The sequence below is a fragment of the Alligator mississippiensis genome, chromosome 6 (genome assembly GCF_030867095.1).
Source record: "Alligator mississippiensis isolate rAllMis1 chromosome 6, rAllMis1, whole genome shotgun sequence".
In the NCBI taxonomy this organism is placed as follows: domain Eukaryota; kingdom Metazoa; phylum Chordata; order Crocodylia; family Alligatoridae; genus Alligator; species Alligator mississippiensis.
Genome location: NC_081829.1, coordinates 1,781,079 through 1,805,932, shown reverse-complemented (window position 1 = coordinate 1,805,932; position 24,854 = coordinate 1,781,079). Strand labels below are relative to the sequence as shown.

The window sequence follows — 24,854 nt, the reverse complement described above, 5'->3', positions numbered from 1 at the left end:
TGATGCTCAACAGGATCTCACGTTTATTATTGAGAAGTGATTAATGGTGAAAAGAAAGGCAACGCCCATTCCTCATTGGCTTAACAAGAAACTGAAGAAACATGTTCACTACACATTTTACAATATTTTTTTTCCGTCCAAAATCCATTTTCCAGTAAACAAAAGTTTTTACCACTGTTCTCAGCTTTCAAATCAAATTAATTCAGACTTAATCTGTAATCTGTATAATGCACAAGAACAGAACATTTCTTAGGACTCCTAGTATTTGACTTTTGAGTAACAAAGGGCCAGAGAAAACAAACCATCCCTTACACATGACCGTGTTGACAATTTCTGTTCGATTCTTCTACGCAAAACAGCCCCCCACCCCTCAAATTCTTCATAAAAATTCCTCTTCTTCCAGTCCAAGGGGGGAAAAAAATAGATATTCCACGTGCAGCGGTGGAGGTCCAAAAAAAGTCACAACTCGGGGTTCCAAGTGCAAATGTCAAAACCAGGGGGGCGCAAAAGGGGCTGGCAGGAAGGGAGGCGGCAGAATTTAAAAATGAGAGAAAAACAGGCATATGCCTCTTATGGACTTTAAAATCCAGAAAACATAGTAAAAAGACAAAAAACAAAGCGTATGCTCCAAAATCACAACCAAAGCCAAAAGAAAGGGGACAGTGTTTATCTCTACTCTAGCTAGAAGGGATTTTTTTTTTTTGTGGTTTTTGTTTTTTTCAGTCCTATGCCTCTGGTGAAACTCCGATACCTTCTTCTGTTTTGTTTTTTTAAACTGCAAGTTCGTAAGAGTCTTTTTTTTCTTTTTGTTTTGTTTTTGAAGTCAATGAAATTAAGAAAAAAAAAGTCCTAATTCTCTCTGCAGTATATATTTTCTTCTTCTCTCTGAAAGATATCCCGAATGCAACCTCTGCTGCAGTCTCTGGGGGAGGGAGAGCCTTTTACTTGACGCGGCCTTGGCGCTCCTGTAGCAGGGAAAGGGGTTGGGGGGAGAAAGAGAGAGAAAGTTAGTCCAGAACAACTCTTCCCAATCTCCCAGAATCACAGGGCAATGGGATTTTGTTCCCCAGCATCTCCTACCTGAATATTTAGGCAGCTATCTAATTTCTGATGGAAACCACCTCTTGACACTCAGTGAACTCTTACAACATGCGTGGTGCTTCACAAAGGTTGAATCCAGTTTAAGAAGGCAACGGCTTACAGCCAGTGTCATGACGCACCGCTGTCACATGCAGCCTTCCAGTTCTTCCCATTTCCCCTTTGTCACGGTTCCCACCATCCCCTCTCTCTGCCTCTTCCTGGCCCTCATGCCAGCAAAGCCTCTTGCAGAAAGGAAGTGGTAAGGTCATACAAGTCTGATCACACGAGAAATAGCTCTGACCAATCCACCTGCTTTTCCAGTTTTGTGCCACCTGACGCGAGTAACAGGACCAAAAAACAAGAGAAAGAGCAGCACCGGCAAGGGGTCTCGTTCTCTGAGAGATCTGGGCCCTAGGAGGTGGTGGGAAGCTGGTCTGCAGAAAGCAGGTCCCTGAGACAAGTCTCCTGTTCTCCAGCTGGTCGGCAGGCTGGGAATCAATCTAGACATGAAGCAGGGAAGAGGTACAACCCTGCCCTGCATCGATGCTGCCCCGCGTGGATTTGTGGCAAAGGCCCATTGCCAAGGGGGTGCAAGTGCTCGTGCAGGTCACAGGAGGAGAGAAGAAAGTGAAAGAGGTACATGTGCCCCAGAACAACCTGCCATCACCTAGCCCAGCCCCTGCGTGTCCTGGCACCATGAAATTCGTGCCTCGCACAGATGTGCGAGTCACAGCAGAAGCTTTTGTTTCAAAAAAGTGAGTGGGGTGTGTCACCATGCCGTGTCCACCCAGGCACCAGAACAGCGGCTTCGTGATAGCTCCGAAACCGAAAACCATCCGTCTCACTGCTCCTCACTGGAGGCCCTCCCCCTCCCCTAATTCCCAGTTGTTCCAAGGCTCCTCACAATCTCATTCGCCTCTCCGCATCTGCCAAGCCAGCACCCCGCACCCTTCATTGACATCCTCTGCCCCACATCCATGCACCATCAGGGCAGAAGTCTGCAGCCGGCTGAAAACCAGAAGGCTGGTACAGAGCAGAACCGAAAGAGATAGCCAGGGCTGCTGTGTGGACAGGCCCCCTTTTATATTTAGCTCAACTTGAAGATGTTTCACACAGCTGCTACTAAGCTTCCCTCTCCTACCCCAGCCATACAGCGCAGGAGCTCTGCTGCCAAGCTTGCTCCACCGAGGATTATGCATGCAGCAGGCAGACGCTCCCTTACACATGCACCAAGCAGTGTTTAATGAGCAAGCCTGCAGGATTTAGTTTTGATGTGATATTGATATATGGAGTTCTGCCTGATCCTTGCGCCCCACCGCTGACCACGTCTCCATGCAGGCCCTAGGGATCACGTGCCAAAATTCACAGAAAGCTGGAACCTCACCAGAACTATTTTGGACCCTGTTCCTTCCCTCTAGAAGCATTAAAGCACCAGCACGGCTGGCCCACCTGCTCGCACTGGACAATGCCAACTCCAGATGCTTGTTACACCAGTGTCACACCCCCGGTGTGGCACACCACAGAGTACATACAGTTCAGTAGAAAAAGCACGTTTCCCCAATTTAACCACAACCAAGAAAAACCATTCTTGCACTGGGGTAAGAGTGGCTGTACAGGCAATTAAACATGTATAGCTTCTTGCATAACCAAGGGATCTTTTCCTGCAGACAAGGCTTGTTTCTCAACCTAAAACAGTAACCGTCTCTCCCCTCTACCACACAGAGAGCAAAGCAAGCAATGCTTTCGGTTCAACACTTCTATCCTGGGAGCATTCAACGCATGGAGCAATGGCTGGGCTATGCCTAGCCACCCTCTGCCTGTGACAAAGCCCTCTCTGATGCTGCACTTGCTGGCATTTCACCTTTTAGACGAAAAGCACTGGACTAAAATGCAAGGACTGCTGAGTACACCCAGCAAGTAGCCACAAACAAGTGAAGCAGCTCTAATTCTTTTCATAGGAGAGGTCTGCTCAAGTTCAGGCAGGCTTTATGTGCCCATTTGGAGAGGGAGGGGGGTGGTGGAAAAAAAAACCCTCAGCAAAAGAGTCCCTTAATGGAGAATCAAACTGGGCTTGATCCTAAAGAAAGCCAAATGCTTGAGGGGAAGCCACAAAACAAACTGCGGTTGCCAAGTCCTGTCCTTCTCTGCCTCCTGCTATCCAGCACATTTTGCCAAGCAAGGACAGATGGCAGCATGATGCATCCGTGCAGGAAGAAACCAAAACTGCCCGAGCTCAAGCCTTCGTCTTGGTGGTTTTAAGCCGGCGGCCAGGGCTCCGCAGCACTGTCCCCCCACGCCAGGCTGGAGTGGGAGCGCCCTGGTCTGCCCCACAGATGGTGGCTACAGTCTCTGCTGAGTCCTTCAGCCAATTAGCTGACCAGATGGACCCACAGCAACCGGTCTAATTAGTCACATCTCCTTCCCTGCTGTGCAAGGAAAGTTACTCCAAAGACCGCAGTGTGGTTAAGAGCAGGGAGCGGGACAGACAGCAGAGAAAAAGGGAGCAAAGGGCTAAGGAACCATCAATGAGCCCCGAGTCAAGAAAATCCCAGGAAAGGAGAAACAAATGCGATGCAGAAACAGGGGTGCTGGTTGTAGCCATGTTGGTCATAAGGACACAGGCAGACAAGGGTCTTTGGGTAGGTGTGATATCTTTTATTACATCCATGTCATGGAAGTCTGAACTGCAAGACACTGAAAAGTGGGATGATAAAAGAGTGGGAAAAATTGTTCTTTGCAAGCTTTTGGGCACAAACACCGGTCAGCTTACAAAGAACAGTTTTTCCAACTCTTTAGCTAGTCTGATAACAGACTTCACATCTACCCAAAGAACCCTGCCATGCAGAAACAGAGCTCCCCTCCTCCCTCACCCCACACACACGCAACCTGGAAAAAGGGACAGACTGGAGAAACAGGAGAAGTAAACTTTACGGCCTGATGTACTGCAAATCTCTTGAATTCAATGCTCAGCATAACAACCTGAAGAAGCCCGAAGAAGTGCCAGTGCCCCATGGACAAAGGCAAGCCTCTGTACTTGCCCAGCCCTGCTGCTTCAAAGAGCAGGCAGAGGACTTGATAACACAGCAGCTGTTCCACCTTGCAGCCCACGAGGCCCTGATAAAGGTCCACGGGAACATGAGAGACTGCTAAAGCAGCCCCCAAAAGGCCATGGGGAGTCTCAAGAAGTGGGTAGGGTGGCGCATACGGCAGGAACCAACTGGTCCTGTCCTATATGTTTGACATACGAGGGACAAACAAAATAGCACAGCATTTCCATGTGATCAGCTTAAGCTGCATTTTCCAATAGACTTGGGTCACTCTTTGTTGATCCAAGGCAGGAGGAAAAGGTCTGAGCTGTCAGTGAATGGTCAGGCCACTGCATGAGAACCCAGGAGCGTCTCAAAGACTATTCACTCCTCTGGAGATCACACAGCAGTGGCCTGAAGACAGCAGGCTGGTCACAGGGCACTGCCTCATTTCAAGCCACTCAGACCCATGAGTTTCGCACACCTTACTTTTCCATGCGACTGCAGGGATGTCAGACGTTTCGCAGTGACAGAGCGGGGGGCACGTGATGTTGCTGGGATGTGGTCGGCGCTACAGAAGTTGACAAATCCTTGCATTAGGCCATTCTGCCTCCTCTTAGGACACAAATGGGCACGTTCTTACCTGTGCAAGTGAGTCCAGCTGAGATTGATGGGAGCTGTGCACTCTGCTCCATAGCAGCATTTAGACCATCTTCAACAGCTTTTGCTGGAATAACATTTCCCCCCCCCAGCTGACAATCATTTTGTTCACTTAGTAGTGAAAAGACCTCCCACTTAGCTACGCGAGTGATGGCAGCTGGGCCCACCAGCAATGTCCTGATTCTGGAGGTGTGCTGCCAGGCTCTCCTCAGGATCAGCTTAAAGTGTGCTTATGGTCAGCACAGGGAATGCACTAAAATAGCCCCATGTTATTCTGCTTATCTGTGCAGCTCTGGAGTCTTAAGTGTTTGTTTTACAAGCAAAGACAAGTCTACACCATTGTCAGTAGGCAAGGTCCAACAGCTGCAGAAGAGCGTTGCACCCTGTCCTCACAGGCCCACCAGTAAAACCTGCTTCACTTAAATTAAAAGATTTTTTTTTTTATTGCTAGCAACAGAAACTGATGAAATGCTGAGAACTGCACTCCCTCTTGTAACTGGGCTCCTGACCTTGCAAAAAAATCCATATATTTACTGTATTAATATCAAGTCTTCATTAAGACTTCTTCCCCTCTCCAACAGCAATTAAAAACGAAGTCAAACCATGATTAAAAAAGGCTCCTACACAGCTGGCCGCCGGGTAACCATACACAGAGCCATCAGGGAGAATGTATGCTGAAGGCGGACAACCAGGTCGTGGAAGTCCGAACTGCAAGACACTGAAAAGCACTCTACTCTGGCAAGCTTCAACTGGCACCATGGAAAAGGAAGGGAGGTAGGACTCTTAACTGATGCAAAATGCAGAGAACATGATGGCATTTTAATATCAGACCAAGTTTGCAAGAAGGCCTGGCAATTTGCAAGTTCTGGCTTCCTCTTAACAGACAACATCACTTAAGGTTTTCCTAGGTTGCCTTTTACTCTGACATTTAGTCAAGAAACAGATAAGAAGTCATGCAGAGAAAACAGGGAACAGAAAAATGCCAACACAGAAGTTTGGCTGTAGTCAAATCTTCACTCGTTTATAAATGTATACAGCACCAATTGCTCCAGTAGCTTGGTATTTTACCATCAAACCACCAGCTTTGAGGGGGGATGAGGAGAAGTGAGGAGGGATGGATAAAGGGGATGTCAGAAGGGGTGTCCCAGAAGTCCTGGAAGGACTGAGCTTCTGCATCTGCAGTGGCAGTCACATGCAGTTGGATGGCCCAAGTCGTGAGAAAGCAGCAGCCAGGCTAAGTCCCATAAGACCAACCGACTTTCAGAGCAGCATCAAAACTGATGCAACCCAGTGCAAAAGAAGGACACTACCTCTTTCTTCAGATTATCACATTTGCATTTTCAAGCAGCGACGAATTCTATTTCTACTCATATTTAGGGAGTACTTCTTGGCAGAAGCTGCTTTCATAGGAAACAAATGGTGTGTGACCTTAAAGCAACTATAACACGCTGACAACCTCAACTGCCCGATGATACTTCACATTTAACTAGGTGTCCCTTTCCAGTGAAATCCAGTATTTAAAGCCACGCGAATATATGGGTAGAATCATAGAAAGTGAGGGTTGTAAGGGACCTTTGGAGGTCAACCCCCTGCTCCAAGTAGGACCATCCTCAACTAGATCATCCCAGCCAAGGCTTTGTCTAGCTAGGTCTTAAAAAAACTGGTCTCCAAGCAGATTGCTAGCATACCTTACTAATTAAAAACTAATGCCCATTATGGGAGTTCCTCAGTGGGAACCCAGACTTGTCTCCCAGACTGGCCTTCCCACCCAGGCCTGGTATTTCTCTACTTACATTGTGTTTATAGGCAAGATGTGAATTTACAGCTTCCATGTCAAGCTTTTCAGAAAGACAGAAAAACATCTAGGGAGGGGATAAAGAATTCAACAGCCAAGACACCCGTGATCCTTGCAGGGGATGAAAGGACTCTACATAGTCCAAGTTGAGGGAGACTTCCCAGCGCCAACACAAGTTGGTAGCTTTGTGCTGGAGGGGTTTTTTTTGAATAGTCAACTGGAGATTTTCAAGAATCATTTCTGAAAGTCAACAGGAATAAAACTGACCAAACTAGTCATGCTGCTACTAATGGCCTTGTGCAAAAACATTTTCCTACTGGCTAAACCTCCCTCACAAGGTTTGCTGGCCAGCTGCTACACATCCTAGCTCTCAAGACATTAGGAAAGAGGAAAAAAACCCTTTCAATTTCAGTTCCTTGTCTTATGTATTTGACAACACATTTTATTTGCACGCCATTTTCTTTGCATGTCTTTCAAGGAATATGAATCAGGACTGTATGCAGAGACTTGGTCAAAGCTGAATTCTCCCCATCCGGTTTTAACAGCGTCATTGGCATTTCCCAAGCACCTGCCTTTGAAGGCTAGAGAATGCCCCAAAGAGCATTGCTGTACAATAGTGAGAGTGAAATGACACTCTCCCCTGAAGACTTGACGTCAGGGACTTGTTTGTCACATACACTGGGTTTAATTACTTTGACTGTATTAAGTAATAGCACAGAACAGAAATGTTAGCACTATAGAATCCAGACCACAAAATGGCCTGGAGAGAACAGTGCCATGGTTCAGACCCTCGATTAATGCAAAGCTGACAATGTATTCATTACATCTGCTGGTACACAGTCCAAATGGGGCAGTTGCATTTGAATACCACTGAAGCCTGAATGCTACACCCACCCACACTGAATGTGAGCAAGCACTTCATTCTGCAAGCAAAAGAAACTTAACATTCATTTTAGGATAAGGACAAGCAGCTATGCTCTCTCCCACTTCCATTAACCGTATCAATAATTCAATTCACGAGGTCGAGACGGGACAGCAATACTCCCTGTGACCTTTTGTATAAATCTTACTGTTTCAGTGGTCTTTGAGAAAGAATCTGGGGGAGGATCAGCCAGGACAAGAAATCTAAATTCCAGCTTAGGTCAAAACTATGTTTAAGACTTAACACTATAAAAATGTAAATAGCTGAGCGTCAACCAAATTATGACCTTCCACGTGAAGATGATCCTGAGGATATTATCTCAGAGATCTACCGAGCCACTAAGAAATTCTTGAGAGACAGTCACTTTACAGAAAATGTCTTAAAAATATACACCGTGTATAATGACTGACAGCCAAGGGAGCAAAACAACTAATACTACTAATTTACAAGGAGGGAAAGGACTAAGAAGCATTTAAATTTCAAGATTTAATATAAAGCACAGGGAAATGAGAACGAAATGTTAGGTGATTTTTATTACCGTTCTATTTTTCAAGGTTTCTACGTTGGTGCTGCAGTACAAACAATGGAGAGATATGCCATTATCTCAAAACTGCTCAGCGCTGTCCTTTAACTAAATTCTAACAGTATGAAACTGGAACTGCTGTCTTCATTACGAGCTCTCTCTACAGACTGGCTTGCAAAAACCACCCCCAAATGCTATGTTATTAACTTATCAAATGTATTGTTACATGGCTTATCCTTCAATTAAAGAGCAGCACACTGGGCAGCCACTGACTGGAAAGAGCCGCAGTCAACTCTGTTGTAGGGAGCCGCTTGCATAATGACAGTTCTTGTTAACCAGGACCTCCTTGGACAACTTGGCTGCAGTAAAAGCGCAGTTGCACTGTTTTAGTTGGCAAATATCCATTTTTTGTGCCACTGAGGATTGGTTTATTAATTTGTAAATCCAGAAGATGGTACAATTATGAGTAGAACAGGAAAGCATCTTGGAAAATAAGGCAGGGGGTCTAATAATTCCCGTTAGCATGTTCAAGCAGCACAAAGGGAAAACAAAAAGAAAGAAAAGAATGCGATGAAATGAATACCTGGCACGCAGCACTTTTACAGGAGACATAAAACAGGAAAGTGTCCTTCCACACATTCAACTCCCGTGTGATGCCTTCTAGCAACAAACCAGTTAGGAACAGCTCATGTAAAGCAATGCCTATTACACTCTGAATACACATGCTTCGTATCCTTTTATTTTTTGTTAGATTCTCATCAGCTTTAAGCACTGCCATGTAGCCCTCACTTCTGTACTGGGGAGATAAGCCAGGCAACAGAAGAGTGTACATGCCAAGATGCAGTGTTTCCGGAAAGTGAAATGGCTGACAAACATCCAGCTTTGGAAACAGGAGACTTTCCCCGAGAAATAGCTGCAAGAAAATAATCCGAGGCGCAGCGGTCACCCGGAGGCGTGCGATGCATCCTTTGGCCAACAGCTAAGGAACCTCTGCCAGCTGGTCGCCCGTGCACCACTGCTTGACGATGTCTTCTAGAGTCCCCTTTCATGCCAAAATCCCACAAATTTCTGGAGAACCCTGCTTCTAAGCCACACCAAAAACATTCACAAAAGCACCAGAAAGTGGCAGGTGCTGCTGCCTGGGGCTTACAAGGGGGAAATGCCTGACACCCCCAGATCTTAAGGCTTTCATTCTAATTCGTCATTGTATAAGTAACCAGCACCACACCTCTACAAACACCTCCCCCAACACCACTTCAAAGACTGCTGACACCAAACAGGTCAAGCCTGCATTGGGCACTGAAATGGGAGCCAACACACCCCTCAGGTAGACAGCAAGAAAAGCTTCCACAAGTTGGCTTTGGCTAACACACCCTGACATTTTTAGGGGATTCCCTCCACCACTGGCTTCTTTGCAGAGTTTGCCAGCTGCTATTTGGCACCTGGTTCACAGTCAGAGATGAAGTCCATTCCCAGTAAGGGGGTAATGGCTTTTCTCCACTCACAACCTGCGCTGCATCCGACTCAGCGACCCAGAGGTGAAAGGCGCCAAATCTGACTACGGACGTTCAAGAAACACGTTCTACACTTCTCGTTTCCACAGCTTAAAGGATCGGTTTCACAAGCCGCTGGTCGATTTTAACAGCTGTTAAAGCCCTGCAGTTTAATGCAATTCATTAACTCACTAAAACCCGACGTCATATATTAACTCATTTACTTTATACATCACCGGGCAGTAGGGCGGGAAGGGACCTCACAAGGTCCTTCCATTTTAGAGGTCTTAAAATGGCTTTTGATTATTAGAAATGAAGATCCCATCTTCTAAAAAAAAAACCAAAAACTGATGGAGAACATAGGATAAGAAGAGCCAAAAATGTAACTAAATGTTTGTTCTTAAAAGTATCTAGTCTCACTAGTGAAGTTTTCATTTATTCTCAATAAAGTGCTTTGAAGTCACTGGATAAAGAGCATTAAATGCAAAGTAATATACAGATACACATGCATGATAAAGAAAAACAGCCATTTATAGTCTGTCCATCATTTATCACAGCAAACAGGTTAACTACCATTATTTAGGAGGCCCTGGAACTAGCGGCAACGAGCATGAGAGATTAGGAGTCACAGCAAAGATATTCTGTGCTGACAGCTGGCCTCACCGTAGCTAGGTTTTGAGTACAAATACAGTGGATGAGCTTGAGATCCTTGGGTAAATGGCATGGTTAGTGAAGACATCACTTCAAATTTTGTTAAATTCAAGGAAAAAATAAGAGCCAAGAGTGAAGGGAAAAAAAAATAGGTTTTTTTTTTTGCTTTACTCAAAGTGGTTATGTTTTATAGGGCCACCCAAAAAAACACAAGAGACATTAGGTAAGAGGACAGTCACCAAAAAATCACGAGGCTCTGATTCTCCTCTTTGGAACGTGTAAGCTTCTTCCCCCTCCAATATTACAAAACAGCAAGAAATACAAATGAGGTTAAACGAACAAACAAAACCACCTCTCCCTTGGAAACGCTACAAGAAAAATATATGTACATAAGCTACGCCGGGACACATTTCGATGAGAAAGGTGCAGCCCTCAAATATGCCACTCCAACAGAGGGAGGTGACTATTCCCCTGACCCACCAGGTCTCCACTGCTGACACACAAGCCGGGGACAAATAGCCCTATCTAGCATATCCCATGTCCTTACTTTGAGACCGCGGCACTTTTGACACCCCCAGCAGCCGCACAGCTCCTCTGGGCTCAACCCCAGCTCCAGCGATACCCTGTGCAAAGCGCTCCTTATCAACACGGAGGCAAACATTGCACCTGAATACGCTGGTACTGGAATTAAACAATGCAAACGGTTTTTCTTTTGGATGCCAACTCCCTCAAGTCCATGGAGCCCACACATTCTGGCCAGGGTGTTGACGACTGCCACAGCAACAGGGCACTCACAAAGCAGGCATCAAATACAGCCCAGTAGCAAGTGCTTACGATATCACTTCCCTTATTTTCGAGCCAGGAACACAAAAGATGTTGCCATCCTGCTGAAAACAAATCTCATATTCTCCCCATTAAACATGCACAACCATTTTGTTGAGGACAAGGCAACACTTTTGAGAAAATGCATGCTACTGTTTTAAAACAAAGATAAAGCAGCCCCATGCAACAGAAGTCCAGGACAGTGGTGGTGACTGTATGTGGTTTCAAGAAGCCTGACAGAAGCTTGAATTAAACTATCCTACCAGTTGCAGCAGTCCTGGCTAGATGAGAAAGGCCAGGAGGAAAAGTGCTTCTGAATGTGTGGCGTTTTGGTCTGGTTTTCTAATGATGGGCCAAAAGTGGAGACAGACATTCAGATGAGAACAAGGGAAAGGAGAGGCAACAGGAGAGAAAAATACAGGAATGTGTGCTCAAAACCAAACAGATGAATTAAGCTTTCCAGCATCCCTTTATGGACTGAAGGATGTGGCATGACCATACCCACTCACGTGCCTGTTTGAATGAGACAGGGAGCTCTAAAGACATTAACTCTACCAACACATGTCAGGTACTGACACGTATTGGACAGCGAACCCGAAAAAGCAGGAGATAACGTGGAAGAGATGCCAGAATTTTTATAAAGGGCTATGAGAAAGTACATTTATCAAGGTCACATTGTAGAAAGCAGCTCTGTAGGAACCACTGTAAATCAAACAGAGGCTTGGGCAAGTTTGAAGCCAACTGCAACAACTGTGGCTTGTTAAAAGCTCAGCACCAGCCAAGCTTTGCGATATTTAAGCTTCAAGGAACAAGAATGTAGAACATCTCTGGAAGATGGTGCTGCGGAGACTGACTGCCGAGAGACAAAGAGCCCTTAGCAACAGGATTTCTCCAACACAAAAGAAGTCTGACAGGCCACGGACAGGGAGTCTGCGCCATTAACTGATGCTGGGGCACTGAAAGTTTAACACGCTGCCTCCGCTCTGGTATGCGAATCCTTTTCAGGCAGCTGGGCTGAGGTGCTTAACCACTACTGCACATATAAGATTTGCTCTTGCCAAGCAGTCACAAGGCAGAACCGTCAGCCTCCATTCTATTCATGCCTGACAGAGCTGGAAGCCGAAAACCTCTCCTTCATCAAAAACTACAGCTTCTCATTGAAGGAATGAAACAGCAAGTACACACACACCAAAAAAAAATAAACCCTCATGGATTTTCAAAGCTGCGTCAGAGCCTTATCCGAGAGGTCAAGCTGCTGCGGTAAGACAGCATTTCCTCAAAGCCGGACATTGCAGGGCAGGGCCTCACAACGAGTTATCCACAACACAAAGCAAATATCAACCTGCAAAAATCATTCCTTGCCCAATAATTTCAGAGATCTGGGTTTGACTTGCCTGGGTGAGGAAGGAAAGCTCCCAAAGCGTTACAGCTTTGGTGGTTCAGGGGATTTGTAGGTAGACAGGTTTGGTGGTATCTTTTAGCAGACCAACTGTACGGTTGGGAGGGACGCTAGACAAACTTTTGGGGGTAAAGCACCCTCTCTCAGGTCTGGGAAAGAAGTAGGTAGAAGTCTGGTAAATGAAATACCAGACAAAACAATGGCTTACATTTAACTCCACATGCTTGGGTCTTCCCCTTTCTGCCTGCATTTGTTCTCAGCTCTCACGCCATCTTCCATGCTCTCTGTCCTCCTGCCCTCTGTGCTGACCTCTTGCTACCTTTCCCTGTTCCCCAACATCTGTCCTCTCCTGTGCTGAATGTTCTGGTGCTCGGCACCGGTTACCAGTAAAGCAACCTAGAAATTCCACTTCTAAACATGCCCCGTGTCTGGGCTGCCATGATCAGATCTCTTATTCTCCCACTACCTGAAATGTAACCACCAGACAGGAGCAGCATGGGTCTCAAGTGAGCACATAGTGTTAAGGACCTCAAGTTGTCACTGTGGCCAGCTGAGTTGACCTGGAAAGGTCATACAACTGTCAGGCTCAGTGCGTTCCCACCTATCCTCTCATCACAGGTTTTCTACAAGGGACACCTGTGCTAAACACTAGTCAAGTTTTATAACTGGCATCACATCTCTATGGTAACAAAAGGTGTGATCCCACGGGTAACTCTCATCATTCAAACTTCTCCTCCACGACTGCCATACTGAGTAGTTTGCAGCTCCTCTCGTAGTGTTTTAAATACTAGGTGGAGGATTCCTCGCTGCCAAGACTGAAGACAGCCTTTGAAAACTTAAAATTAGCATGTTGCAAAGTTATCATTTAGATCCAAGTAGAGTTACATCCCTAAAGGCAGAAGGGTCATCTACAGGTGAATTTAACATAGAGTGGCATCACAAATTAAAATTCCAGACCCCAAAGTCACTGACTTGCCAACAAAATCAAGAGTTTGGATGGCATTTCAACAGCACTACTAAGAGTGCTTTGAGAACTACAGTTCTTCCGTTAGCAAACAATCACATTCCTATTTCTTGATTTCTGATAGGAACCTTATCAAAGATTTGACAACATGAATCTTTCCCGCCCCCCCGTTACCCCCCATCAGGTGAATGCAGGAGATTAAAGCTTGTGATGCACATTGCTGGCTTTGAGTCCAGGTTACAGCAGGAAGGGGCTGTGCAAAATTGTTCTCGGCAGCTCTGCCCAGAACATCAGTGTTGAGCTACAAGCCTCCTACTCTTGTTTCCATCTAGAGCAGAGGCTGCCAAACTAGGTGGTAGGTTTCCGACGCAAAAAAGTAGTTGACCAGGAATTAAAACTGAACCCCACAAGACAGATGAACTCTACACCCCAGACTGGCACATTCATTCATTGTGCCTCCCGGCTCCTTTAGCTCCCCACCCCACACAATCCAAGCAGACAGGGAGGCGGGTTACCTTTTTAACATTTTCCTCTTCCTCCTGGCGTTTCTCATAGTGTGAGAAGTCATCGAAGATGGAGGTGGTGTGCTTGTAGGTGGCAATGATTTTCAACACCTGCTTAGCCTTTTCCAGAGGCACCTCCTGAGTGTCCCTGGAGTTGGTCACTGGCTTATTCTCGTTGTTCTCTAGGCGGATGTGCCGGAGTTGGCTGTTAGGAACGTCCTTCACAAATATCCACCTGACATCAAAGCGTCCCTTCCATTTGTCCTGGGACCACACGCCTGCACATGTGTTGTAGTCCACAGCAGATTTCATTTCTGCTACGCCGCAGAAGTGACCACTGCCGTTGACACTGAACAGTAAGTAAACAGGGCCTTTCCCATTCATGGAGCGATAAGCAGCATCCAGTCTCTTGTTGCCGTGCTCTGTACTGCACCAGATATTATATTTAATGGAACGGTGGATATCGTCCTCAGAGTAACTCTTAATGATGAAAACCCGGCCGTGTTTTGGGTTCCAGTCAAAATCCTTGGGGTTGTAGTTGTTGATGGATCTCAACTTCTCCAAGACTGGGTGTGGTTCTGAAGGAACAGAACCAGAACTTGCCTGAGACTGTCCCACTCCGTTACCATCCACTCCATTTTGACCAAAGCCATTGCCACGATTACGAGGAGCAACCCAGCGGGTGGGCTGAGCTGCCTGCTGCTGCACTGGCAGCTGAGCTGACTGTGGCGGTGGTGGGGGCAATGGCTGTGGTTGTTGCCCTGGTGGAGCCTGGGCCACTGGTGGGCTACTATTGATCTGCTGACCCACTGGTTGAGGGGACACCTGGGTTGGCTGTTGACCAATATTCTGAACTAAAGCCTGGGAAGGAGCTTTTGCCACCGGCCCTTTGTTATCCCAAGTTCCAATATCCATGTTATGCTTTATTGGGGGCGGTGGAAGACTCGAACCTGCAATACCATTCTTGGTCTTCAGCTTGGGCTGTTGTTTTGCAGGTTTGCTAGCAATATCAGCCCAGGAAGTTGGTTTCGGAGGAGCAATGGTGGCTGGAGGCAAGCTGTTAGACGCCACGATATTACTGGTAATGGACCCACTACCAACAGCGGACCCGACAACTTTTGGGACATTGCTTGCAACATCTGTGCTGCCCAACTTCAATGCTGCCATGCCTTGGTCTAGGGTATTCATGCCAGGAGCCTTATTCAGAGTCTCATTGGCAAAAGCAGACTGCCCATCAATCATGGCTCCACCCAGCGAGCTAGGTGCATAAGCGTAATTGCTGCTATATCCAGAGCTTTGAGTGGACTGTCCCTGAGAACTGTTATTCCCCCATGCTGAAAAGTCAATCCCACTTGGAAAGAAGTTAAAGCCATGCTGTCCGAGGAATGGAGTGCTGCCAAGGGCCCCTGGCTGTCCAAACATGGCATCTGGGAGAAAGTGAGGCTCCCCATTGCTCAGCTGTCCATAAGATGTTAGGTAGGGCATAGGTGGGTCACCCCCTGTAGACCAGGCAGCTTCACCTAATGAGTAGGAGAATCCAATGGATGGACTGTAGTAGCTTGGTAAGTAGGAGTCAGACATTGCAGTGTATGCATTATTCTGCAAAACAAAAACAAGCACTGAACGGTTAGAACAGCTCTTCGGCAGCCCTGGAATCAAAAGCCACTTTTCCCATGCCCCATCCCCTGACTTCACAGCCACTTCAACAAATTCAAAGCAGTCGGTAAGCAAGAACCGTGACTTTTAAATGCACCTTTTACCAAATATACCAAAACAATTTTTGTACCAGAACAAATGAATCTTTTAATTTCAATTGTTTAATCAGGATTTTCTCTTCTAGCATCCTAGGAAGTAGGAAGTCAGGGTGTCACCCATTCCAAGCTGAAGGATCATTAAGCTTCCAGACCCCTTTGTGGAACTGCAAAATGACTGCAAAATACTCTGGGGCAGGTTCCATGTTTTATACAGAGTAATGAAGCCGTCATCAAGTACCACTCTGCCAGACTTTTTGAATACATGAAGGGCATTTTGTTGTTGTTTTTGGGTGCAAGAGGAAGGGAAGAAGGAAGAAAAAATGGGATGTGCACAGAGTCAGCCCAATACAGAAAGCACTACGAGCAGTTTCATTCAGCTGCCCCTTCTCCCCCGCCATCCTGATTAACTTCTCTAAGCTGATTATCCATGGAAACTCCCCCAAAGATGTAACGAGAGAGAGCTCCAAATATTCCAAGAATTTGATTTACATTTCAAGTGTGTTCTAAAACTGCTTTGCCTCTCTAGCTCCACATTGACAACACATTCAAATAATACACAATGCAAAGCTTTGCTATTGTGGCCTTTCTGGCATGGCTATGAGGACTACAAAAGAAAGCAGACTTCATGTAGAGAAGAAAAAAAATCTGCTAACACTTTTGCTCTGCCCTTTTACACCCAAACAGTCTCTAGATTATGAAAGTAACTTTCTAAGTCTTACAATTAAGAAACTTTAATGGATATCACTCTGACTTGCTTACATGGAGAACATCTGTCACTTCATAGTTAAACCGTGCCCCCCCAGGGAGTTGTTAAAGCCACGCTAATGGATTCTATCATCCAGTAATTTGAACCTGCATGCACACGGGTCTAGTGCTCTAGGACAGTTTACGTGACAATCCACTGCAGACCAGATAAGCCAGTTCAGGATGAACCCCCTTCTTAAAACTTGGCTCGCATTAGGTACCACTCAATCATTTTCATTCAATTGTGTTTTTTCACGTGCCAAGGGCAGCTCCCAAAGGATTCCATGCCGTACTAGACCCTCTGCAAGCTCTCAAGGAAAAAGCGCTGCCTCTTCCACTCTAAGTGTAAGTATACCTGGCCCCAAATTTACCAAAATTAAGATTTATTTTTTTAAGTTTAAAGGTTCCAATGAGGCGAGGTTGGTTTTATTGTTTACAATATTCTCCTGCAGCAACCAAAACCCAAGTAAACAATGCATCCTGCTGCTAATGCATGAAAACTAGGAACAAATGTTACTGATCTTTCATTCTTCTCAGCTGGGAAAATGAAAAACAAGCAAGCAACGATCACCTTTAACTGGAGAATGCTGGTGTACTGTATAATCCAAGACCTCCATCCTGCTAACCATAACCAAATAAACAGCCTTTAAGGCTCAAGCAAATGAAAGTCTCACTTGCATAAGCAGTCCCATCGACTCAAGAATATGATTTGTGTGCCCCCCCCAACCCTTTATGATTTTTAGTGGATACTGGTCTCCTCAAAGGAGAGATTCTCTTCAGGTTTTGTTGGTTGTTTTTTTTTGTTTGTTTTTTTGAAACAGAGGTAATTTAAAATGCATAGCTGGCAGCTAGCCTTATATAAATATAAACTCCAGACCACATTTAAAACTTAGATTAGTCAAAGCATCTTGATTAAATCTGTTCCTTGACACATCTCCCCTGCAGTGCAAAGAAGTGACAGTCGGATCAAATCAGGCCACTCATCAAGCCAACATATTCTTTTTGGCTTTGCCTTTTTGACTTTTGGCTGGGAGCTGGATTACAGAATATACTGGTGTACTATCTACATAATACCACTGAAACCAGCAGAATCAATATAGAAATATACAAATTAGGGTTGAAATGCTTGATTAAAAAATGCAATTAAGGCAGGCCTTTATATGTTTATTGACTGAAGTTATACCAATATGTGCATCAAGTCCAATACTTCGATGCAGCAAACCCTCAAGCGACAATGTCACAGATTCGTAACTAAAGAAGCCTCCACCAGCATTTACCTCCCCTAGATGACTAAGGGGTGTTGGTTGTAGCCGTGTTGGTCTAAGGGCATAGGCTGACAAGGTTCTTTGAATAAATCTGATATTTTTCATTAGATCAACTAAAATAGTTGGAAAAATTCTTCTTTGCAAGCTTTTGGGTACAAACACCCGTCTTCTGGTAGAGGGAGAGCCTACACTTTTTAAAAAGCCTATTTCTTCAACTTCACTGTTCTTGTGCATCTCTGTCCCTAGGTATCAGTGTTCTCTACTGTAGTTTTGCCTCTGTAAGACTAAATAACCATAGACCTAAGCTTTGGAACACCAGGCAACTTTGATTCAGCAGGCCGATAAATTGGGTGAATTAAAGACTATGCATCTGTGCCACTGGGTTACCTGGTATTCTCCATACATGAGTTGGAATGAAGTTTCAAAAGGCTCCCACCACCCTTTTAAGTTTTGACCATGTTTAGTAAAGCTATTTCTTGAATAGTCTGTATAGCTCATGTTTTGCTAAGGTACTTTCATTCAGACACTTTTCTCCTACCAGCCTGTTCCATTTGTGCAGCAGGACCACAGTCAACCTAGTGACTCGGTGTTGGTTTCTCTTATTCTATTAACTGAACTGGTAACATATGGATGGGAACAGGTGTCAAACTACACAACACAGTGAGAAACGAAAGCAAGTCATCCCAGTGGGTTTTAGCTTCACTGAGACTTAACCAGAAGTTTTGTCTTATTTGTCACTGCTGTTGACTATTTAAAAGGAACGCCATACACTAATCTTGCTGGTTTTAAAGGCATTACCACGCCCATAAACATTTCATTTTCCTATTTAAAAATGTATTATTCCCCTGTTTCTTAGAGCTATACTTATGCAATGCAAGGAAGAGGAGTGAAAATTACTAAGTCTTCATAAACACACCAAATGAACTGAAAAAGAAAAATACTGAACTTTTGGTTACAGTAAGACTACTCTGTTTAATAGACAAACAACTGCACAAAGAAGTTGACAGTAACTCTTTAAGTGGTTAAATGTGCCTCAAAAAAAAAAAAATCACTGGTAGTAGTTTCTATAAAAGTAAAAGGTGCCATCAAGTAAGGGCAATAGGTACATTTGTCCAGCACTCAGAGACTAAATGAAAATAAATAAAGACCTGCTCAGATTAGAGAGATTTGAAGTTAAACTTGTACTCTTCTGGAGAACTAAATGCACTAAATGATTTTAATGTTTAGCATCCTAAAGACTGCAAGATGATCAAATAAAAAAACCCAAGAGTGGAAGGAGGGTCATGCTCTCTCAAACAAAGATGGAAGCCTGCTGAAGAATTCTGGTAGCAGCCAATAAATTATGGCTCATCACCATTAGATAAGACATCCAAATAAAGCAGCATCATTGGCAAGAATAAGTATTTAAGATACTCAATTTCTATGCCCAATAATATTCCAACTACTCTTTGAGAAGAAAAAGACACGCAGGATAAGATAACTACTAGTCTGAATACACAGACCTACTGTAATTCACCTTATGGTGCCTCAACCCTGCTTTATCCTGTATAATTTTTCCTGTCTTCATACTCATTAACAACCATATTTTTAACTGCCAAAATGCAGAAAAGTGGTAAAATCCCTGGAATGGCACCATCAGATACAACTGCAGGCTTTACAATAACTTTATAGTTCATCTTTAAAGTTTAAAAAAAAATATAAACCACACACCCAGTGATTATCAAATCCATCTATTCTGGGTTTTCTTGGTGGAAAAATAGAGCAAAAATCTATTTCAAGCATTTCCAGTGTGCTTGATAAGGAGATAAGAACACTGATAATACCCTCAATGGCAGACAAGCCTCTAGAACATTACCACATTTTACTGAGAAATTTCACAATGCGAGACAATACACTCACTCACCATCTTGTAAGAAATGAACCAAAAATGTGCAAGGGAAGTGACATGCCACGAACAAAAAGATCAGAACCAACTGCCTCAAGTTTTCCCTCTCTCTTTTCTAATTGTCACTGAAAGTTTGGGTGTGGTGGGGGGGGGGAAGGGGAAAGTTCAGTGTTAATTACTACTTAAATGCAAGAGCTACTTATAATATCAGACTGCAACTAAAAACTAAATTGAAGCCAAGGGCCAGCGTGCTTCCTGGTCAGAGCACTGGCTCTGTACTGAGAAAACAAGGTGTTATTTTAACAGCTAAACAAACAACAAACAATAAAGCCAGTAAATATCGAAATCCAACCAGCTGTGGAACTGGGCATACAGGAGACCAGAAACCCAACCAAACACACACATTCATATTACCTAATGGCAGGAAGTCAACTTGAGTGTTGGCAAACTCTGCCCCTTAATAGGCAAATTCTTTCTTACTCACCGGCCTGGCCTGAGGACTCAAGTAGGGCTCGAAGTCGTCGTCGTTTAACCCATCCTTCTGATGCACAGACCCGTTTTGCACTACGAACAAAGTTCAGAGCGTGAAGAGAGACCCTACGCAGCCCTCACCAGCTTCAATTAAAGCATTTCAAGAGAGGAGCGCTGCCTCGTTAAAAATAAATCCCCCTTGCACGGGCGTCACATCCCAGCACCAAATCAGGTGAGGGAAGGTGGCTGGATTCGCCCCTTCCAGAGAAGACCCCTGCTCCCAGAAGGGAAGCAGAGAGGAGCATCGGGCACCCTGGCAGCATGTGTGTTCCCCGTGGCGTTTCCAAATGTACAATAATCATCATATGCATATGATTATTTCAGCCCTTGTGCAACATCCCATCAATAATGGGAAGTGTCCAAAACAGGCGGTAATTTCTGAGGCAGCTCACTGATGCAACACCCCAGTGGCTCTCAGACTCGGGTATCTCGGTTGTGGCCGTATCAGCTTAGAGGAAAAAGCAATCAGGACTCGTGGCAGAGGTGACCTCTCTCGTTAGACCAACTAGATGCTTGCAAACAAGAACTAGGTGCCATGAAAGAATTTTTTTTGCACAAATCTAGTTGGTCTAAGAAGAGAAATCACCTCTACCACAAGGCTCATGTGCAAACAAGAATGAGATGCCACCAAACAATTTTTTTTTTTTGCACAAATCTACTTGGTCTAATAAGAGAGAGCGGACTCGTGGTAGAGGTTCTCTCTTTTATTACAGCAACTGGAAGTTTGCAAAAAAATGTCTTTGATGGCATCTAATTCTTGTTTGTAAACAGGACTCGTGGTAGAGGTTGTTTGCAAAAGATAATTAGATGCCATCAAAGACATTTTTATTCAACTTGCTCAAACACCTGGGAGATTTTCCAAACGGTTTGAATTGGCGTAATAAAAGATAGGTTTGCCCGAAGAACCTCATCTATCTTTATTTTGAGGCAGGCGGCACGGCACGCCCGAATGTCGGCTCAGGCTCTCTGAGAAACCATTCAGGACTCGTGGTAGAGGTGATCCCTCCTATTAGACCCACTCAATTTGTACCAAAAAAAGTATTTTGATTTCGCAAACAGCCTCTACCACGAGTCCTGGTTGCAAACAAGAACGAGATGCAATTTTTTGGGGCACAAATCTCACTGGTCTCATACAAGAGATCATTTCTACTATGAAACCTGCTTGCAAACAAGCATCAAAGACCTTTTTTGGGCACAAATCTCATTGGTTTAACAAAAGAGATCACTTCTACTATGAAACCTGTTTGCAAACAGGCATCAAAGACTGTTTTTTGGCACAAATCTCGTTGGTCTAATATAAAAGATCACTTCTCCTATGAAACCTGTTTGCAAACAAGCATCAAAGACTGTTTTTTGGCACCAATCTCGTTGGTCTCATACAAGAGATCACCTCTACCACAAAACCTGTTTGCAAACAAGCATCAAAGACCTTTTTTGGGCACAAATCTCACTGGTCTCGTACAAGAGATCACTTCTACCATGAAACCTGTTTGCAAACAAGCATCAAAGACCTTTTTGGGCACAAATCTCACTGGTCTCATACAAGAGATCACTTCTACCATGAAACCTGTTTGCAAACAAGCATCAAAGACCTTTTTTTGGGCACAAATCTCACTGGTCTCATACAAGAGATCACTTCTACCATGAAACCTGTTTGCAAACAAGCATCAAAGACCTTTTTTGGGGCACAAATCTCATTGGTTTAATACAAGAAATCACTTCTACCATGAAACCTGTTTGCAAACAAGCATCAAAGACCTTTTTGGGCACAAATCTCACTGGTCTCGTACAAGAGATCACTTCTACCATGAAACCTGTTTGCAAACAAGCATCAAAGACCTTTTTTTGGGCACAAATCTCACTGGTCTCATACAAGAGATCACTTCTACCACAAAACCTGTTTGCAAACAAGCATCAAAGACCTTTTTTTGGGCACAAATCTCACTGGTCTCATACAAGAGATCACTTCTACCACAAAACCTGTTTGCAAACAAGCATCAAAGACCTTTTTTGGGGCACAAATCTCATTGGTTTAATACAAGAAATCACTTCTACCATGAAACCTGTTTGCAAACAAGCATCAAAGACCTTTTTTTGGGCACAAATCTCACTGGTCTCATACAAGAGATCACTTCTACCATGAAACCTGTTTGCAAACAAGCATCAAAGACCTTTTTGGGCACAAATCTCACTGGTTTAATACAAGAAATCACTTCTACCATGAAACCTGTTTGCAAACAAGCATCAAAGACCTTTTTTTGGGCACAAATCTCACTGGTCTCATACAAGAGATCACTTCTACCATGAAACCTGTTTGCAAACAAGCATCAAAGGACCTTTTTTGGGCACAAATCTCACTGGTCTCGTACAAGAGATCACTTCTACCATGAAACCTGTTTGCAAACAAGCATCAAAGGACCTTTTTTGGGCACAAATCTCACTGGTCTCGTACAAGAGAGCACCTCTACCCCGAGTCCTGCGTGCTAACAATCAGATACAATTGTTTTTGCACGAATGTAGCGGGCCCGCTGCGCGCGGCCGCCTCTCCCGGGAGTCCCGAGCGCGCTCTGGGCGAGACCCCGCGCTCGACCTGCGGGCACACGAGGCCCCTGGGGCTCGCCCCGCTCTCTTCCGCTCGCTCGCAGAAGCCTCCCGGCCGCTGGAGCGGGCGCATAAGAAGAGCGAGGCGGTGGCGGCGCTGACCCCACGGACCCTGGCGCGGGGGCGGCTGCGACCTCGGCCCCGTGACGCGTGTGCTGGGGGGAGGGGGGGGAGTGGGTGACTCGGGGGTGCGGCGTGCCAGACCCCCCCACCCCTCCCCTCCCCTCCCCTCCCCCACTCACCTTTGTTGCCTTGGCCCTTGGGTCTCTGCAGCGGCGGCGGAGGAGGAGGCGGCGGCGGCGGCGCGGACATGCAAGAGAAAAGGCAGAGGCGGCGGTGAGTCAGGGCCGAGCCCCAGGCCGCCATGGCGGGGTCGGGGCCGGGTGCGGGCGCGGCCAGCCCCCCCGCGGGCGCTGCCCCCCCCCGGGCCCGTACCTGCTCCAGGAGGCTGCTGGCCGACATGGCGCGGCGCGCGGGGGCGGCTTTGTCCGCGGAGCGGGGCGCAGCGCGGCTTCCCGGCGGACCCTGACTCGCCCGCTCGGGCGACGCTCTAGCCCCGCGCCGCGCCGCTCCGCTGCTCCCTTCCGGCCGCCGTCACGCGGGCGGGCCGCGCGCGCCGCCCGCAAGGGGGAGGGAGGGAGGCAGGGAGGGAGGCGGCGCGGGGCATGCCGGGCCGCGGGAGGACTCCGCGCGCCGGCGCCCCCTGCCGGCAGAGCCGCGGAGCGCGCCCGGGGGCCACGTGCGCAGGGAGGGAGGGAGGGGGAGCGCTCCGCCTAGTGCGCAGCCCCGCGCCCCCGGGACTTGTACTCTCTTCTTCCCTCCAGTTATCCGATGCATCTTTTTCTATGCATCTATTCCTTTTACCTTTTTCTGTTAACTTTTTAACGTTTTCTATTCATCTATTCATGTTAACCTATGAATCTATGCATCTTTTTCTATGAATCGATTCATTTTATTTTAGGAGCTATGTATCTTTTTCTATGAATCTATGAATCTGATCGTATGAATCTATGATTTTTTTCTATTAATCTCTTAATTTGATCCCATGAATTTGATCCTCGTTTTATTCTACGAGCTATGAATCTCAGTCTATGAATCGAGGAAAGTTTTCCTATTCATCTGTTAATTTTATCCTATGGATCTATATTTTATCCTATGGATCTATGAATTTTATTCTATGAATCTGTGAATCTTATTCTATTAATCTCTTAATTTGATCCTATGAATCTACGATTTTTTTCTATGAATCTCTTAATTTGATCCTATGAATCTTTTCATTTTATTCTATGAGCTATGAATCTTAGTCAATGAATCTATGAATCTTTTTCTATTCATCTGTTAATTTTATCCTATGGATCTATTCATCTTTTTTCTATGAGCTATGAATCTATCTGTTAATTTTATCCTGTGAATTTATTACTCTTATCCTATGAATCTATTAATTTTATCCTATAAATCTATGAATCTTTTTCTATTAATCTATGAATTTTATCATATGAATCTTATCCTATGAATATTAATTTTGTTCTATTAGCTATGAATCTTATCCTACGAATCGATGACTCTTTTCATACCAAAAATTAGTTACAGGTGAGGCCCGTTCACTCTTGGGGATGGGTGCGGTGGGAGCCCGCAGTCAGCGGCTTTGCGCAGTGCGCAGTGGGGTGACGCGCGCCAAAATGTAGGCAGCTCTTGGACTTACGGTGCAGCTGGTTCCTAAAAAAACCACGCCTTCAGTCGAAATGTTGTCACTCAGAGCCGATTTTCCCATAGGAAACAATGTTATAAATGGGGGGTTGGTTCCTGAACCGAGGTTCCAGTACCCTGTTTTCACCAAAAATAACCCAGAATTTTGTAGTCAGTCAATTATAGATGAGTAACATAGCGACATGAATGTATTTCTATTATAACTAGCAATCATAGTGATTTGGAAGGACTTCTTTGAGGTGACTTTGCTGGACTTTTTGAAGGGCTCTTGGCTGGAGTCTTAGGAGTTGTGGTTGCAGGTTTTTCTGGAGTCTCGTCTGCTTTCTTAAAGAAAGTGTCCAAGGAAGCCTGGGCAGATGTTCTCCAGGGAGATGGGCGATGTAACGAACTTGTTCGCTGGCACGGTGTGGCATTGGATCAAGTGTTGTAAAGTCAAAACTGATGTCAGAAAGTTGAAACAGGGTGTCAATTTATAAAGGTTGTATATGCAAAACATTGTAACTCAACATGTTGTAAATTGAGGACTGCC

The 24,854-nt window shown here is 45.3% G+C and overlaps 1 protein-coding gene and 1 long non-coding RNA gene across 2 annotated transcripts; one reads left to right on the top strand and one right to left on the bottom strand.

The window, feature by feature from the left end:
• Positions 1 to 23,203, bottom strand: YTHDF2 (YTH N6-methyladenosine RNA binding protein F2). The gene is made up of 5 exons (XM_014607928.3): positions 23,054 to 23,203; positions 22,861 to 22,885; positions 19,971 to 20,050; positions 13,851 to 15,437; positions 1 to 965 (listed from the first exon to the last, which is right to left on the bottom strand). Exons 1-5 carry the CDS (start codon positions 23,078 to 23,080, stop codon positions 942 to 944), a joined length of 1,743 nt encoding a protein of 580 aa, XP_014463414.1. The 5' UTR covers positions 23,081 to 23,203; the 3' UTR covers positions 1 to 941.
• Positions 22,689 to 24,854, top strand: LOC109283789 (uncharacterized). The gene is made up of 3 exons (XR_002091062.2): positions 22,689 to 22,954; positions 24,153 to 24,208; positions 24,625 to 24,854. It is a non-coding gene; the product is annotated as an uncharacterized LOC109283789 (long non-coding RNA).